This window comes from Agelaius phoeniceus, chromosome 23 (genome assembly GCF_051311805.1).
Source record: "Agelaius phoeniceus isolate bAgePho1 chromosome 23, bAgePho1.hap1, whole genome shotgun sequence".
Classification (NCBI taxonomy): Eukaryota; Metazoa; Chordata; class Aves; order Passeriformes; family Icteridae; genus Agelaius; species Agelaius phoeniceus.
The window spans coordinates 6757281-6775760 of record NC_135287.1 but is presented as its reverse complement, the minus strand read 5'-3'; the positions used below and the strand labels follow the sequence as shown (position 1 = coordinate 6775760).

Below are 18480 nucleotides of genomic sequence, written 5' to 3'. Positions count from 1 at the left end.
CGCTGTCATCCCCTCACTTTGGGAGTTTGCTCACCCCCAGAGCAGGAACCCAGCGTGCAGGAGCAGGGAACACTGAGTTATTTAACAATTTAACAATTGCCTGCTCATTTAACAACCCCAGGACAAGCAGGGGAGGATTCCTGGAGAGACAAGAGCCTCCCTCTGTAACACTCCCAGTGTGGCTCCTTTGGAACTCTTGTACAGCCCCTCCACATCCTGGGAGCTGCCTCAGCACTTCCAGTGGCCCAGTTTCTATTCCTGCATACAGGGAAGCTGCCTTGGGGCATGGGAGCCAGGAAAGGGCCTGGCCAGCAGCTTAGGAGAGATGCTGTGGGTGGGAGAGAGCAGGGGAACTCAGACCAGGGAAACTCAAATTCAGACCAGGGAAACTCAAACTCGGACCAGGGAAACTCAAACTCGGACCAGGGAAACTCAAACTCGGACCAGGGAAACTCAAACTCAGACCAGGGAAACTCAAACTCAGACCAGGGAAACTCAAACTCAGGTTCCCCATCACCCTGAGGACCCTGTGATCTGGCACAAATGACCCCAAGGCCATGAGCAGATCCCAGTGCCCTTTCCCTTTGCAGCCTCTCTGTAACCCTTGCAGGGCTGCTGCAGAGGCTGCAGTGGGACATGGAGGGTAAACAAACGGATCCATTGATGGGATTAGCTCCCTTTTCACTAAGCTCCCCATGATTGTGCCCATGCAGCAGGTTTTAAGCCCCCATTCCATATGATCTCAGCAGTGCTGATGCTTTTTGAGCCCATCAAAGTCGCAGTCTGGTCACAGCCTGGCTCTGAATCATCCTGACAGAGGAAATCCAGCTTGGATCACTCGTGGCTGGCTCAGGAAGGTGCCTGGAGCTGTGGGAGGCAGCTCTGCTCACTCAGCACAGCCTGGGGGGCTCAAAGGGGCTGCCCTGGGGGCTCTGGCACAAAAGGGAGCAGAGATGTCAGATCTGATCCATCTTTGCTGCAGCAGACCTGGCCTGCCCTGGGGAGGGGCTCTGCAGCTTCTCCTGCTGCAGGGGCAGCAATGCCCAGCAATGCCCAGCAATGCCCAGCAATGCCCATCTTCCCCCAGTGCTGGGGGAGATCAAACAGGAAAGCCTCATCAATGTGATTGTCTGGCAAAAGATTTGGAGAATATGGAAACTATCAGTGAGATTGAAATGAAAGCAAGCTTTGAGATCCCTCAGTTACTGAACAACTGGAAAACAATGGTGTGGCTGCTGAAGGTGATCCCCTTTTGATGGAACAACACCCTCTGCTTGCAGACAGCCCCAAGGGGCAGAGCAGACCCTGCAGCTTGGCAGAAGGGGCCCAAAGAGGAGTTTTTAGGGTTTAAAATGTAACACAGGATGGTGATGTAATGATTCTTATAGGCTGTATGGAAATGCTGTAGGATTTGTATCTTGGACTAGATTGGTCAGTGAGAATTAGAATATTCAACACAGAAGATTTATGGTGTTGTAATGGGAACTTCGCTCTCTTACCCCTTTTACTCTCTTACCTTTTTACTCCCTTACTCTCTTACTCTTTTACTCTCTCCCCTCTCTTCTGTCAGGCCTGCTCTGAGCTGTGCCTGGCAGCTCCCAGCAGGGCCCTGCACCCAGGCCCTTTGCAATAAACCCCAAATTCCACAACCAGAAGAAGATTTATTGTATTGTAACTGGAACCTCACCCTCTGATCCTCTCTTTTACTCTCTCTTTCTCTCTTTACCACTCTCTTTATCTCTCTCTCCCTCTCTCGGGCCTGCTCTGAGCTGTGCCTGGCAGCTCCCAGCAGGGCCCTGTCCCCAGGCCCTTTGCAATAAACCCCAAATTCCAGCCCTGGCTGCAGAGATCTCTCGTCTCCATCCATCCCCACTGTCCTACCCTCGACACTCCTACACCCCACAAGTCTTTATTTTGTATTTTTCTAATCATTTTAGGGACTGGCACTGATTCCCCAAGGACACAGCCCCTCCCAGGCTGCAGAAAATCTGCAGTTTTTGGAGGAGTCTCTGTGGCTCTTCTGTCTCATTTAGAGGAAAATCCCTTTCACCAAGCAGTTTGTTTTCTGTTCCTCCTCTCAGAACATTCCTCGTGCATTCACAAAAAAAAAGAATTTTTGGCAAGATTTTAGTCTCTATCTCTTAAAAGCAGGAGGAGGTTGCCACTGTTATTATTAGTAAAAAAATTAAAAAGCCATCCCTAAATCCCAGAGCAGTTACATTTTAAACAATGAGCATTAAAAGGAGGCTTCTGAGGCAATGGAATTGGGATGGCACCAGGACAGAGTCATTTCACTCCCATGGCTGCTGTAATTGTGCAGACTTACACCTCGTTTACAGACTCGGTTGGTTTTGGGTTTTTTCCATTGAACATCAGATTTTCCTGCAGACGTTCAGACAGTTGGACTGAAGAGCATTTCCTAAGTTTGTACCCAAAATCCTGGCAGACTGAGGGACTTCAGCAAGAGCCCTGGGTTGCTGCAGAACTCAGAAATCCAGAGAGGGAGCTGTCAGTGCTGGCAGCAGAGGGGAGCGTGTGACTGAACCTCCCAAGGAAATTTATCAGAACTAAAAGTTAAGTGACCTAAAAAAGGCCAAGCGCTGTGAAATGCACCAAGGGATGAAGGGACAAAGCCCCTGAGCTGCTCAGCAGAAACCCCAAGGGCAACTTTTGAAGCTGGAGAGTCCAAAATGCAGCAGGGGAATAACAAAGGACATTGTGGGCTGCACCTTCAGCCCTTCACCTTCAGCACAGCCATGAGCCCTCAGTGCTCACATTTCCACCTCTAAATCCACAGATTCAGGCTTCCAAAAAAAAAGTGAAATATTTTTTGTTTCACACCCCCCAGGATTCTGTTTGTTTCAAGCCCCAAGGCAGCTGCTTCAACACAGCCCTAAATATCATTTAAATTCCTATATTATTTCAAACCACAGCGTGGTTTGCTGCTTGGGTGGGCACCATTCCTGCCGCCACCCTGGGAAATCCTCCAGGAATTCAACTTCCAGCACAGGCAGGACAAAGATTTGCTGGGATGGGTCCTGCCCTGGGAGCAGCAGCTCTGCCCACCCCACCAAAACCCTCCTGAGCCTGCCCTGCCCACAGAAATGCCCCAAACCCACCCCAGTGGGTCCACCCTGGTTTGGGGCTGCAGGCATCCCAGCACCCACTCTCACACAGCTCTCAGCTCCTTTCAGCCGGCAAAATTCCGAAACAAAAAAAGGTCTGGGAACAACCACGGCGCCCCTCGTGCTTCCCCTGCGCTTTGGTTTGAGCCCAGCCTTGGAATTTTCAGGGCTCAGGCTGCTCAGCTCCTCACCAACACTCCTTCCAAACCCAGAACTTTTCAGAGGAAAAGCAGCCCGGGGTGGGGTGTGCTCTACAGAACACACATTATTCAGGATTATGGTGGAGCTAAGCTTAATCCTGTTTACATTAACACAGCTTTGTGTTCCAAAAAAAGCCCCTTTTACCTGTACTTGCCATGGGGAAGAGCAGCAGCTGTGCCTGAAGGGAGCTGGAGCTTTTTTGGTGTTTCTGTCTTACACTGGAACACCTTGCAGGGCAGGAGAAGGTTTTTAAAGCAAGGTCTTGGGGACTACAGGACATCCCAGCAGAGTTCCATGGGTAAATTCCAGGTTGGGATATATGAGGTTAATTTTTACCTCTCTGAGATTAAAATACTGCACTTTTTGGTGTTGAACAAATGGACAAAATCATTTTTCTAGCAAGGAGGGCCTGCCCTGCTCACTGCCAGCTTCCAGTAGATCCTGTGACCCTGTTTCCTTCTAGAAACAGATCCCTTCTCTGCATTCATTTGATGAGCTTGAATCCATCCTTACCACTGGATTTAGAGAATCATCCTGCCAGGATGAGATTTTTGGGGCTCTTTACGCTGATTTGGCTTTGTGCACTGAGCTGGAATCCATCATTCCTGTTTGATTTAGGGGATCGTCCTGCTAGGATGAGATTTTTGGGGCTCTTTACACTGATTTCCCTTTGTGCACTGCTTTGATCAGCTGGAATCCATCCTTACTGTTTGATTTAGGGAACCATCCTGCTAGGATGAGGTTTTTGGGGCTCTTCACACCAATTCCCCTTTGTGGCACAGTTGTGGCCACTGCCCAAGCCCCAGGTCAGCAAGCAGAGCCCAGGATGAAAAGAATTCCTTGTTCCTCCCCTCAGAGCCCTGAGCCAAAGGTCTGCAGCAGCCCAATTGCATCAGGCTGAGGCCCTGGATGATTTCTAAGCTTTCTGACATTACCTTAATTAGATGGGGACTGTAATTTTCCACCCAGCCTTCCTCCAGTTTGCTGATTAATTTTTTGTTGTTGTTCAAGGAGGCCTTTGTGGAAGCAGAAAGCACAAACTCCCAAGCAAAGAAAATGATTCCCTCTGCTCTCAAAGGCAGCAAAAGATTTTTTGTTTCCCCCTCAAAGTTGATGTTTGAACGTGATTCAGGGTTTTCAATGTATTCAGATGCATCCAACAGTGAAAACCACCCAGTTATGACCACAGTGAGGCCAGAATGACCAACAGCACCCACAGGAGCTCTCCTTCATAAAACCTGTAATAATTTAAAGCAGGTGTTGGTTTCCAGAGTGCCCAGCCCTGCAGCAGGACATGGAATTCCTGACTGCAGAGTTTTCCACCTTTTCCTCAGTTCTTTCTTTACCCATTAACAGGAGGAGCTTAAGTGTAAGCAGCAAGAGCAAATTCCACCCAAACTCCCTAAATTATTTCTGCCCCTTTGATTTTCACTCCTTGTAAAGCCAAAAGCTGCCATGGCCCATCCCAGAGTCACCCAGCTTGCAGTGCAGGATGGAGTCATTCCCACCTGTGCCTAAATCCTGGCATTTCATTAATTTTGAGCTGTGAAAGGGCTTAATAATGCAAATGTAAGCACCTCTCACATGATGCTCAGCAGGTACCTGAGGCCCTTTTCCCACCCAGGCAGAGCTTCTGTGCCAGCTACAGGCAAAAAATAAAGGAAAAAAAAAAAAAACTGGCAAAGAGCTGAGCTCTGAGTGCAAAGAGGACCTTGGAGCACATGATTGACCCTGAGCTGTCAGTTCCAAGCAGAGCCCAAGCACTGACACCTCCCCTGGTGCTCTGGGGAGGAAAAGGAGCATTGTTCCTCCTTCAGCAGCATCCCCATCCCCATCCCCAGGCAGCTCTGAGAGCAGCCTCAGCTCCTCAGGACTCCAAAATCTGCAGGCAGGGTCCTTGCAGAGGGGAGGGACCCCCAGAAAGCCCCCCTGGCCCAGGGTGAGAGCCCTAAAGGCACATTTAGGACGCAGAATTTTGGATTCCCCCTGCCACGACTCCCGTGTGTGTGCCACCCCCTTTTTCCTCTTTCCACCCAAAAAGCAGCTGCAATAATCTTCCTGTTCCTGGCAAAATGGTGTGAAAAGCAGAAATCTGGGAGTGCTCCTGTGCAAATTGCTCTGCAGAGACACCCTGCCAAGGAACAGCCTGGCTTAGCCACCAAGGCAGGGACTGATCCCAACTGCTCCACCCTAATCCTATAGAGCAGCAAAACCTTGCTGAGGAGTCCCAGGCACCAGGGTTTGGGGCAAAACTGAAAACAGAGCAAGGCAAGGTCTGCTGGAGCACATCTGGGGGTGAATGCAGCTGTGGGGAGCCCCAGCTGTGTTTTCTGTCGGTGCTGAGGCCCTGGAGGGGTTTCAGGGCAGCCCAGGCAGGGCAGACACCCTGCAAAGGCTCCAGGGCTGCCTCAGCCCCAGCTGCCTCCCCGAGGCTTTAGCAGGGTGGGGAAGGTGGGAAAGGCTGCCAGGCTCACCCCAAAGCAGAGCTGGGGTGATGGAGCAGCACCTCTGGAGCTTGGGGTGTCCTGGGAGCATTCGGTGCCCCCGAGGGAGCCCTGGGGCTGAGCAGGATGAGGGAGCCAGAAGTCAAACCAGCTCTCCATGGTGAATCCTATTAATCCTATAAATAGCCCTGGGGCAGGAGAGGGTGAGTGCCAGCTCCTGGTGCTGACATCACCCAGCTGAGACCTTTTGGTGACAGATCAGGACCTTGCCCCGAGGGCAGCAGAGCCAGAAAATGACCCCAAATAGAGAAACGAACCCAAATCACACCCAGGGCAAGGAGACACAGCTCAGGACCTTGCCCCGAGGGCAGCAGAGCCAGAAAATGACCCCAAATAGAGAAATGAACCCAAATCACACCCAGGGCATTGCCCAGGGTGAGGAGTCACAGCTCAGGACCTTGCCCCAAGGGGAACAGAGCCAGGGCCAGGTCACACCCCAGAAAATGACCCCAAATAGAGAAATGGACCCAAATCACCCCCAAGGCATTGCCAGGGTGAGGAGTGGCAGCTCACAGGCAGGATGGCACCTCCACCCAGCCAGGGTGAAGGAGGAGGAGTGGGAAATGCAGGAATCACCCACTGGGCTGAGAACCAGGGGCAAACCCCATGGAACAGCTGGCAAGGGGCAGAACAGCCCTGCAGCACCTCTGCAGCCCAGAAATGGGGGAGATTTCCCCCAGCCTGCATTTAACCCTGCCCTGCTTGCCCAACAACCTCTGCAAGCCTCCCTGGCCTCTCTGGAATGGATTGTTTGTTCAACATAATCTCGGGGAGGGGGGAAAGAAAATGGTTATTTTGGATGACTCAGTGCACACAGGCAGCCACATCACGAAGTTTGCCACAGGAAATACCCTCCAGCTCCAAAAAGAGAAGGTGAGTTGTTGTTCAGATGCAGCTCGGAGCTCACTTGTGACACATTTCTGTGCCCCATCTGTTCTCAAGAGCTGACAGAAGTGTCAGCACATAAATAAACTGCATTTCCCCGAGGAAAGGGAACAGGCTGGGGCCACATGGGCAGAGGCAGAGCAGATGAGCCCCCTCTCTGTGGTTCCCTTTCATTATAAACTCCTGCTTTTAGCAGCCACACATCCCCAGGGCCCCATCCAGCTGTGGGATTGGGTTATTTATCTGCCTGGGAGCCAGAGAACTCCCCACAAACAGCAGGGAAACACCTTCAAGGCAGGGCAGGCCATTAATGAGCGGCTTTAATGCCCACGGCGGGGACTTTGCTGCATCTCAACATCAAACAAAACCATCCTGCCCTCAGATGTCTGCAGGTGACAGCGTCCACCAGGGCTCTGGCTCTGAAAGGGAAATAAAGGGGCCCCAAGTGACAATCCAGCAATTTCGGGGCGCCTGGAGCAGGATGGGGTTCCTCGCATGGCGGAGAAAGCAGCAGCGCGGAAGGACAATGCTGCTGCCTGCTCCAGCACTAATTAGGGATAATTGGGCTGCTGGGGTGCCCTCGGTCACAGGGGACGCAGAGGGAGGGGGGAAAGGAGGCAAAGGGACAAAGGAACCTCCCCGAGGCTCTCGGCTGTGCTGGGTTCGGTCAGCACCGGGCATCGGGACTCAATTCCGCGTTAATTTTAATGTAAATAGCACCGGGCATGGGGACTCAATTCCACGTTAATTTCTGTGTAAATAAACACCCAAACAGGCAAACAGAGACGGGCAGGGCTCAGAGCTGGTGATCGCAGCAAGAATGGAGTGAGAGCTCCTCGCTCATTTCCAGAGCCTTGGCAAACCCCAGGTCCTGCCCTCGCTAAACCCAATTCAGTTTTACTTTTGTTGGAGCGTGTGAGGAGGCAGAGATCCCGATAATCTGGGGTTTTTCTGGCGGCACAGGGAAGTTTCCTCCACAGCTGAGGGTAAAACCAGCCAGGAGCAGGCACTGAGCATGGCTGGGGTTCACTCCAATCACTGATGCCGTTATTAATAAATAAGTTACTAATTGTGCTGCCCCGAGCACAGGAAGTACGAGCTCGATCTAAACCCAGACCTTGGCTGGCTAAAAATGAGCCTGACCCTGTGAGGAGGAGGAGGAGGAGCAGGGGATGGAGCGATTCCAGCCCCAGGAGCCCGGGCAGGCTCAGGTTTCACCCCCAGTTTGGTTTTCCCGGATTCGAGAAGCCCTGCAGGGATGTGCAGGGTTCGTTTTTCATTTTCTGTGCATAACAGGCACAGCACGGCTGAGGAGTCACCCAACACTAAACTGCATTCAGTTCTTTAAGAAAGAATAAAAACCACTCAAAAGTGAAAGAGAAAATAGCAGCAGCTCTGGGGTTCCAGCAAATCCCTCCCCGTTTTTTCTCCCTTTTCAGCTCACAGACAGCAGATCGTGCTCCAGCACGGGCTGCCCAGGCATTATAAATATCCATAAATACCCCACAAAACTCATTTTTTGTGCCCCCCAAAGAGGGAGGTCCCACTGCTGTCCCCACACAGCCGCGGGATCCCCATCTCTGCAGTTTCTTGTGCATGTCCTTATTTTATTATTCATTACTCTCCTAGCAGAATAGGCGAATAAAAACACTTTAAAAATTACATTTTCCCCACCAAGTTGCATTTCAGTCCCCTGAGGATTCAATTTACAGAAAAAGACGGAGAGGGAAAAAACCCCAAAGCAGCTCTTTGGCTGCCTCTCCCAAGCAATGTGAGTCCATAAATCAGATTTACATCCCTCAGCAGAGGAGTCGATTTTACACAACAAACGCTGCCCCACAGTTTGTGTTATTTACCTGGACCTCACAGTTTGTACAAATTTACCTGGACCCCATGGTTTGTGTTATTTACCAGGACCCTACAGTTTGTACAAATTTACCGGGACCCCACAGTTTGTGTTATTCACTGGGACCCCACAGTTTTTGTTATTTACCAGGACCCCACAGTTTGTGTTATTTACCAGGACCCTACAGTTTGTACAATTCCCCAGGACCCCACAATTTGTATTATTTACCAGGACCCCACAGTTTGTGTTATTTACCGGGACCCCACAGTTTGTGTTATTTACCAGGACCCCACAGTTTGTGTTATTCCTCAGGACCCCACAGTTTGTGTTATTCCTCAGGACCCCACAGTTTGTACAATTCCCCAGGACCCCACGGTTTGTACAATTCACTGGGACCCCACGGTTTGTATTATTTACCAGGACCCCACAGTTTGTACAGTTCACTGGGACCCCATAGTTTGTGTTATTTCCCAGGACCCCACAGTTTTTGTTATTTACCAGGACCCCGCAGTTTTTGTTATTTACCGGGACCCCACAGTTTTTGTTATTCCCCAGGACCCCACGGTTTTTGTTATTCCCTGAAATCCCATAGTTTGTATTATTTACCAGGAGCCCACGGTTTGTGTTATTCCCCAGGACCCCACAGTTTGTACAATTCCCCAGGACCCCACGGTTTGTACAATTCCCCAGAACCCCACGGTTTGTGTTATTCACTGCAACCCCACAGTTTGTGTTATTCCCCGGGACCCCACAGTTTGTGTTATTCCCCAGGACCCCACGGTTTGTGTTATTCCCCAGGACCCCACGGTTTGTGTTATTCCCCAGGACCCCACAGTTTGTACAATTTACCGGGACCCCACGGTTTTTGTTATTCCCTGCAATCCCATAGTTTGTATTATTTACCAGGACCCCACGGTTTGTGTTATTCCCCAGGACCCCACGGTTTGTACAATGCCCCAGGACCCCACGGTTTGTGTTATTCCCCGGGACGGCAGCAGAGCAGCGAGAAGAGCTCAAACCCCGCCTGTAAAAGCGGCCACAAACTCCCCACCAACTCCTGCTCGCCGCTGATGAACCTCGCTGTTTTCTCCCCTTTCTGCCGCACGGTTCCGCACAAACCCGCTCTGCCCTCCTGCCGGGGGAGCTGGGGGCCGTGGCTTTACCTCGGTGAATCCCTCCTGCAGGATGTCCAGCAGATTGCCCCTGGCCAGGCAGGCGAGCATCGTCCCGGGGGGCTCAGGGGCTGCGGGGCCGCCTCTGCCTCCTCTCCCTCCTCTTCCTCCCGAGCACAAAGGCCGGGAGCTGGTGGGGCAGGGCTCTCATGGTCCCATCTGTGCAGCCCGGGCAGAGCGGAGCCGCTTTGGGCATGCTCGGAGGGCGGAGGGAGCGGAGATGTCACTCGGTTGTCACGGCAACGCCGCGGCTTTACGAGATGCAGGCGCGGGGAAAAAACATCTGAAACCCATTTCCAGCCGAAAGCAGGGGAAAAAAAAACCCTCACGAAACTATCCCCAAAGCAGCTGTGGAAATGAGAATTTTTCAAATGCGCCATACACAGGGAGCTCTGCGTGGAGCGGGGGGAGAGAGGAGGAGGAGGAAGAGGAGGAGGAAGGGGAAGGGAGGGAGGTGATGTCTTGCACGGGGAGCAAAGCACTGAGAGAAGATCGTTCTGCGGCCACAGGAAGCTGCAAGGCAGGCCACGGCAGCTGGGAGGTTCGGAAGTTTGAACATTGCGTTTTTCGATGAAAAACAAAAATACAAAATAAAACCCGAAACCAAACCAAACCAAACAAACAAACAAAAAAAACAACAACAAAAAAAAAAAACAACCAAAAAACCCCAAACAAACAAAATAGAAAAAAAAAACAAAAAAAAACAACAAGAAGACCAAAAACAACAAAAAACCCCCAAAACAACAGCAACAAGACCAAAAACCCCAAAAAACAACAAACCCCCCCCAAAACACAGCAACAACAGAAACCAAAAAACTCCCCAAAAAACAAAAACAAGCAAAAAAAACACCCCAAAAAACCCCAACACGAGAGAAATCGTTCAAACAATAAACACAACACCCAGCTCCTTCTGTACACCAATAAAGGCATAAAGGCTCCCATGGCAGAAATGAGCATCGAGTGTCCCCAGGCTGCCCCTCGAAGTCGGTGTCACCTTTCAGGAAGTGCCCAGGGGGAAGGAAAAAATGGAAAATGGAAGCGGAAAGGGTGAAAACCCCTGGGGCAGGGGCTCTGCCAGCCCTGACCCTGCTGCCCTCGGCTTCCAAAGTGTCCTGCCCGGCATTTCTCAGTGTGAAACGCGGTTAAAAACATTTTTTTTTTTTTCCCCTGCCTAAGTGTTGAAGCATCCCCAGGAAAAACCAATGGCACAATTTCCCAATTTTAGCCTGGCACAGCTGAAATACAGAAAGAAAAGCAACAGGTCGGTTCCCAACCCAAAAGGAGGCGGTTCCCTCCTCCCGTTTTGAATTATTCACGTTTGCTCTCCCTGCTTTTCATAATTCCCTGGGAGTGGAGATTTTGATGTTTTCATCGGTTCTAATGCCACATCTGTTAAGCAAAACAACAGATTACAGCGAGGCTTTGCACAAAGCCTCGTAAGCTGGAGCTGCCGGGGGGTTGGAGCCTTGATCCCGTTTACTTTTGAGCTTCAAAATGCCATTAAATAAATATTTAACCCCATTTTTTAATGCAATTGAGTAGCTTATGCCTGTGCAATTCCAATAAAATTTGGTGGGAAAACGAAGTGGTTCCCCCATGAGACAAAAAGCGACCTAATTTTGAAGGAAAAACCAACAAAACACACTCTGAGCTTCCAGTGTGGACTTTAAAATGCTTTTCTTGACTAATAATTTATTACATATATTTATATTTCTTGCATTACATGTATTTACCACCTGGTTTTTACATGGTAAACACACGTTGTAATATAACAAGGAAGGATTTTGAGATTTTTTGGGTCGATCAAGAAGATCTGGGATGCAGGGGCTCCCTTTCATCCCATCTCCCTCCTGCAGAGCCCCCTCCTGCCCCAGCACCAGCCCAGCAAAGGCAAAAATGTTCCAAATGTTCTCCCTTTCCCTGCCAGGCTCGGGTACAGCCCAGCTCAGAGGTTTTCTCATCAAAGCTTTGCTTCTGCAGGAGGTTTCTCGTTGTATTCTTACAGTTTCTTATCTCTGCCCGAATGCCAGGGAACAGAAACCAGGCTGGACATGCTGAGCCATTCTCCTGCCCATTGTGGGGACACAAATGGGGCTGGGATGGGTGTGGGGGGCTAAAAATAACTCTTAAAAATTAAATTCCGCTTCTCCCTTTGTGTTTCGCTCTGAAGTTTCCAGCTGCTGCTGGCAGGGGTTGCTTTGCTGTCAGTTTTACACAAGAGCTGCCTCTCGGTGCTGCTTTCGCAAGGAACCTCTCACTAACAGGAAATTCTCCCTGAATCTTCCCAAGGGAATTCTCTGCCCGGTGATTCCAGCCCAGTCAGGGCAGTGATACCCAAAGGGTGCCCCCGCAGCTGCCCCTGGGGTGAGTGACCTCTGTGCCCAGCCCAGGTGGTGGCACTCGGCTGGTGGCGTTGCCATCTCCTGGCCGCTTCCAGCATGACCCCAGCCCTCGTCCTTGCGCCCTTTCGGTCACTAAAATCGGGGCTGGGGGGATAAAAACAAAAGAGGAATTCCTAGGTCAGCAATAATTCCAGTCTCATACATCACTTTTCTCTCTCGGGTAGCAAAAATAATTTCCTGAGACCTGTGGGGCTGACTTGTTCATTGCCCAGAGATGATCCAACGTAGATGATCCAACCCCATTCCTTGGTCAGGAATTCACCCGTGGGGTTTGTGGGGCCATGACTGCAGCAAGAACCCAAAGAGCTGCCTGAAGGCATGGCTGCACTTGTGTCACTGATCCCAAACTCCTCCTGAAGCACCAAAAGGCACAGAAGGGGCACCAAAAGGGACAGAAAGGGCACCAAAAGGGACAGAAATGACACCAAAAGGGACAGAAAGGGCACCAAAAAGGTTCTGGGAACTCACAGAGGGTGCAGGAGGCTGTGGGGGGTGACAGGGCCCCGTGCCCATCAGAGTCCCCATGCTGGATGTCACCTCAGTGCCAGGGGAGGGTCCCAGCACTCCTGAGCCTGAGGGGAAAAGCAAATCCATCAGGGATTTGGGGTGGGGTGGGGTGGGATTGGTGGGATGGATGGGATGGGGTCTGGAGCATGGGGGATACCCAGGAGCAGGGCTGGGATGGGCTGTGGGAGACAGGAATGTGGGGAATAGGAACAGGAATAGGATCAGGAGCAGGGCAGTGCTGGGGGTGAGGAGATGCTGGGGATGGGGTGGCACGGGGAGAAATGGGAAGAGAGAGCGGGGCAGGGGGGGTGGGATGCGGTGGGATGGGATGCGGTGCGGTGGGATGGGATGGGATGCGGTGGGATGGGATGCGGTGGGATACCGTGGGATGCGGTGGGATGGGATGCGGTGGGGTGGGATGGGATGGGATACCGTGGGATGCGGTGCGGTGGGATGCGGTGGGATGGGATGGGATGGGATGCGGTGGGATGGGATGCGGTGGGACGGGATGGGATGCGGTGGGATGGGATGGGATACCGTGGGATGCGGTGGGATGGGATGCGGTGCGGTGGGATGCGGTGGGATACCGTGGGATGCGGTGCCGCGGGATGCGGTGGTCCCAGGACCCGCACTCCCGGCCCTACCTGCTCCCGGCGCGTCTCCGGTTGCCACGGGAACGGGGGCGGGATGGGGCGGGATGGCGCTGGCTCCGCCCCAGGATCGGGATCGGGATCGGGATGGGATCGGAGCCAGCTCGGGGGTGCCCCTGCCCAGCCCCGCACCGCCCCCCCGGCAGCGGGACCCTGTGTGTGCCCCCAGCCCCGCAAAGCCTCGCCCAAAGAGCGGAATTCTCACTTCAAACTGAATGTTGCATCTTTAATGGCACAGCAGCACTCGTTTGGCACACACGGCAGCCGCAGGAAGTGCCGATTTTAATGTTCAGTGCAAAACCGAGTCCTGCAGGAAAATCTCTATTGCAGAACACGTGGCTTCCACAATTGCCCACGGAAAACCCGGGGAAAGTCACCGGAATGGGAGTGTGGAATTGTCTGTAGGATGAGCATGGAATTGACTCTAGGATGTGTCACTTTGATTTTTTAAGATTTTCTAAGCTTTCTGATGTTTACATTCTTGTAGCAAACTTCCTCGCACACTTTCTGTAAATAACTCATTGCTTTGCATTCTTTTATTGAAGAAGAGAAATTGGATGGGCTGTTGGTTTGTGCAGTGTCATTGGAGAGGTGGCACTGTCACCCTCCAATCCACTGTCACTCTTGGAAATCTATAAATGTTATCTATAAATCTATAAACGTTGGAGTCAGAAATTAAAAATTCTCTTTTACCTTGTGAGAGCTCTGTGTCCATGTTGTGCTGGTTTGTGTCCTACAGGCTCAGGGGATCACAGCTGGAACAGCCCTGACCTCGGTGTCACCCCCAGGAAAACCTCTCTGCACAGGAAACATCCACCAGGCACCCAGAGCCTGCCCAGGGTATTTAGGAGCAGAGGAAAGGATGAAGAGGAGCAGCCCTGCACTGTTTCACTGTTTACATCATCTCCAAAAAGAAGCAGCTGAACTGTGATTCCCCTGAGGCAGCTCCCAAGGAATTTACCCAACATTCCAAGAAAAACCTCTTTTTTTTTCTTTTTTTTTTTTTTTTCTCTCCACCTACAGAGTTGGCTGCAAAAGCTCATTCTCACTGCACAGGAGGAAAAAAACCAACATTTTGTTGGGGAGAGCCCAGTCCTGCCAGAGAGCCCGGCCCACGTGGGCCAGGCTGGGAACAGGAGTGGGACAGGAGGGAATAAAGTGGCTCTGGATGTGGTGGGGCTGGGGGTGAGGCACAGGCAGCAGAAATGGAAAGGTCAAGTTTCCCAACAGCCCCAAGAGAGGGATCTTCCTTCTGGGGGAGCTAGAGGGGGAATAAGGAGGAGAATCTGAGCAGCAAACAGGGAGATGGTCCCTGGGAGCACAGGAGAACCTCCTTGGGCAGCAGCACATTCCCAAGCCATGGAGGAGGCCACATTCCCTTCTTGGAGGTGAAGGAGCAGAGACGGGGAAGGCTGTGGGAGAGATGAGGGGAAAGGAGGGAAAAAGCTGAGTTTAGATACAGCAGGAGCATTCCCCTTTCTTTTTCTCCTTTCCTTTCCTTTTTCCTTTCCTTTTTCCTGTCCCCTTTCCTTTCCTTTCCTTTCCTTTCCTTTCCTTTCCTTTCCTTTCCTTTCCTTTCCTTTCCTTTCCTTTCCTTTCCTTTCCTTTCCTTTCCTTTCCTTTCCTTTCCTTTCCTTCCCTTCCCTTCCCTTCCCTTCCCTTTCCTTTCCTTTCCTTTCCTCCCTCATTTTTTCTCCACCAGAGAACCCCAGACGCAGCAAAGCTCAGTTTTGTTCATGGTGGAGGAAGATCTGCTTTGCTTTCACCCCACCAACACCCACTCCTTCAGCCCTGCAGGGTCCTGCCTGCCCTGGGGAAGCTCCAGGAGCAGAACCAGCCCTTCCTGCCCTTGGTTCTGCCCATCAGGGGCTGGTGCTGCTGCCTAGGGTGCCCTGCCCATCCCTGCCCATCCATCCCATCCCTGCCCATCCGTCCCATCCCTGTCCACCCCTGCCCACCTCCCCGTGCTCAGGGTGCAGGGCAGGGTGCAGGGACACAAAGCCCCGATCCCATTGCCATGGAGATGCTCACTCAAGCCGAGTTCAAAGGAAATTGTTCCAGCTAAAGCTGATGAGGCTGGCAGGAGAGGCTGGCTGGCAGCTGAAAGGGGCCAGCTCCTGGTGAAAGGAGGTGGGGTCAGAAAGGGGCCCTGCTCCAAAGAGCAGCTCCAGAGAGCCCTGGAGAGCTCCCTTGGAACAGAGCCTCCCCCAGCAGCACAGGAGGCCAGGCAGCATCCCCAGAACACCCCTGCAAGGTGCAGAGAGGGCAAGACAGAGAGAAGGACAGAGAGAGGGCCTGGACAGAGAGAGGGGCAAGACAGAATGCAGGACAGAGAATGCAGGACAGGGAATGCAGGACAGGGAAAAGAGCAGGATAGAGGAGGGCTGGACAGAAAGGCAGGACAGACAGAAGAGCTGGACAGAGATGAGCAGGACAGAGCAGGGCAGAACAGAATGCAGGACAGACAGAAGGGCAGGACAGAGAGAAGGACAGGACAGAGCAGGGCAGGACAGAATGCAAGACAGAGAATGCAGGACAGAGAATGCAGGACAGAGCAGGACAGGACAGAGAGAAGGACAGAGAAGAGATGGACAGGGAGAAGGGCAGGACAGAGAATGAAGGACAAAAAAGAGATTTGATAGGGTTTTTTTAGGGTCCTTTCAAGCATGACAGGCTGGGGGCAGCTCGAGGGGCACTGTGGGGGCTTGAGGGTGGCAGAGGCTGGGAGCTGAGGGAGGAGCAGGGAGAGGGCACAGTGGGTGACACACAGAGATGCTGAGGGCGGCAGGGGCAGCTGGAGGGTGACACCGAGAAGCTGGGGGCTGAGGAGCAAAGGAGAGGGAGTAAGGGTGACAGACAGGAGCTGAGGGGCAGCTGAGAGGGGGCTTGAGGGGCAAAGGGGGGGCTTGAGGGTGACAGAGCCTGAGGGCTGGGGGGCAAAAGGAAAAGGGCTGGCGTAGGTGTTTGGGGGTCTGTGGCCCGCAGTGGCCAGCTGCCATCACCTGGCACTGACGTGTTTGATGAAAATCCTTTCGCTGGGATTTTTCACCTGAGAAGCCTCAGAACAGAAATGGAACCAATAACGATCTGCTGGCTGTGGAGTGTGAGCTGGAGATGGTTTAGCAGCAGGGGCATCTTGGATTGGTCTCCTGTGCATTGTTTCTACTCGATGACCAATCATGGTCCAGCTGGGTCGGGGCTGTGAGCAGTCCCAGGTTTTTATTATTCATTCCTCTCCAGCTTTCTGATGTCTCCTTGCTCTTTTAGTATAGTTCTAATATCTCATTTTCTTTTAATATAATAGAGATCATAAAATAATAAATCAGCCTGCTGAAAGAGGGGGTCAAGATTCTCATCTCTTCCCTTGTCCTGCGGACCCTCAAACACCACCACAATCACCGGCTTGAGCTGGTCTGGGCAGCATTAAATACAATTATTTTTCTATTTTAAAGCTTTTTATTTTTAAGGAATTTTTATTTAATTTTTATTTTAAATTTAAAAAATAAATTAAAAATAAATGAAAAACAAAATAAAACCAGTAAAGTGCTGTAAAGTGAAGTGCTGTAAAGTGCCACAAAGCGTGACTGTTGCAAAAGGGTGCCGTAAAAAAAAAAAAAGGTTTAAAAATAGAAAAATTTAAAAGAAAAATAAAATTAAAAAATAAAATAAAAAGCTTTAAAAATAGGAAAAATTAAAAATAAAAATTAAATAAAAAAATAAAATAAAAAAAATTAATTAAAAATAAATGAAAAACAAAATAAAAGCCATAAAATGCTGTAAAGTACTGTAAAAGTTCCATAAAGGGTAGTGCTGTAAAGCACAACTGTCGCAAAAGGTGCCGTAAAAAAAAAAAAAAATTAAAAAAAAACCTTTAAAAATAGAAAAATTTAAAAGAAAAATAAAATTAAAAAATAAAATCAAAAGCTTTAAAAATAGAAAAAATGAAAAATAAAATATAAATTAAAAAATAAAATTAAAAAAATAAAATTAATTAAAAATAAATGAAAAACAAAATAAAAGCCGTAAAATGCTGTAAAGTACTGTAAAAGTTCCATAAATGGTAGTGCTGTAAAGCAGAACTGTCATTAAAGATGCTGTAAAAAAAAAAAAAATTAAAAAAAAAGCTTTAAAAATAGAAAAATTTGAAAGAAAAATAAAATTAAAAAATAAAATAAAAAGCTTTAAAAATAGGAAAAATGAAAAATAAAATATAAATTAAAAAATAAAATTAAAAAAATAAAATTAATTAAAAATAAATGAAAAACAAAATAAAAGCCATAAAATGCTGTAAAGTACTGTAAAAGTTCCATAAATGGTAGTGCTGTAAAGCAGAACTGTTGTAAAAGATGCTGTAAAAAAAAAAAAAAAAAAATTAAAAAAAAAGCTTTAAAAATAGAAAAATTTGAAAGAAAAATAAAATTAAAAAATAAAATAAAAAGCTTTAAAAATAGGAAAAATTAAAATTAAAAATAAAATTAAAAAAATAAAATTAATTAAAAATAAATGAAAAACAAAATAAAAGCCATAAAATGCTGTAAAGCACTGCAAAAGTTCCATAAAGGGTAGTGCTGTAAAGCACAACTGTCGCAAAAGGTGCCGTAAAGCGCGACTGTCGTAAATGGTGTCGTAAAGCGCGACTGTCGCAAAAGGTGCCGTAAAGCGAGACTGTCGCAAAAGGGGCCGTAAAGTGCGACTGTCGTAAAAGGTGCCGTAAAGCAGAACTGTCGTAAAAGGTGCCGTAAAGCGCGACTGTCGTAAAAGGTGCCGTAAAGCAGAACTGTCGCAAAAGGTGCCGTAAAGCGCGAGTGTCGTAAACGGTGCCGTAAAGCGCGACTGTCGCAAAAGGTGCCGTAAAGCGCGACTGTCGTAAACGGTGCCGTAAAGCAGAACTGTCGCAAAAGGTGCCGTAAAGCAAAACTGTCGCAAAAGGTGCCGTAAAGCGCGACTGTCGCAAAAGGTGCCGTAAAGCAGAACTGTCGTAAAAGGTGCCGTAAAGCGCGACTGTCGCAAAAGGTGCCGTAAAGCGCGACTGTCGCAAAAGGTGCCGTAAAGCAGAACTGTCGTAAAAGGTGCCGTAAAGCGCGACTGTCGCAAAAGGTGCCGTAAAGCAACACTGTCGTAAAAGGTGCCGTAAAGCGCGACTGTCGCAAAAGGTGCCGTAAAGCGCGACTGTCGCAAAAGGTGCCGT

General features: G+C 49.9%; 1 protein-coding gene across 6 annotated transcripts in view; it reads right to left on the bottom strand.

Moving 5' to 3' along the window:
• The window catches only part of DIXDC1 (DIX domain containing 1), a 31865-nt gene extending 18441 nt beyond the window's left edge, over positions 1-13424 (bottom strand). Inside the window, exons 1-2 of one of the 6 annotated variants that reach the window (XM_077189854.1) lie at positions 13287-13424; positions 12604-12707 (exon numbers count right to left, since the gene is read on the bottom strand). In XM_077189854.1, the coding sequence (XP_077045969.1) occupies positions 12604-12660 (57 nt within the window). In that variant the 5' untranslated portion in view covers positions 12661-12707; positions 13287-13424. The other 5 variants (XM_077189855.1, XR_013185021.1, XM_077189852.1 and 2 more) reach the window with 5 other exon arrangements.
• Positions 13425-18480: the final 5056 nt, after the last annotated feature.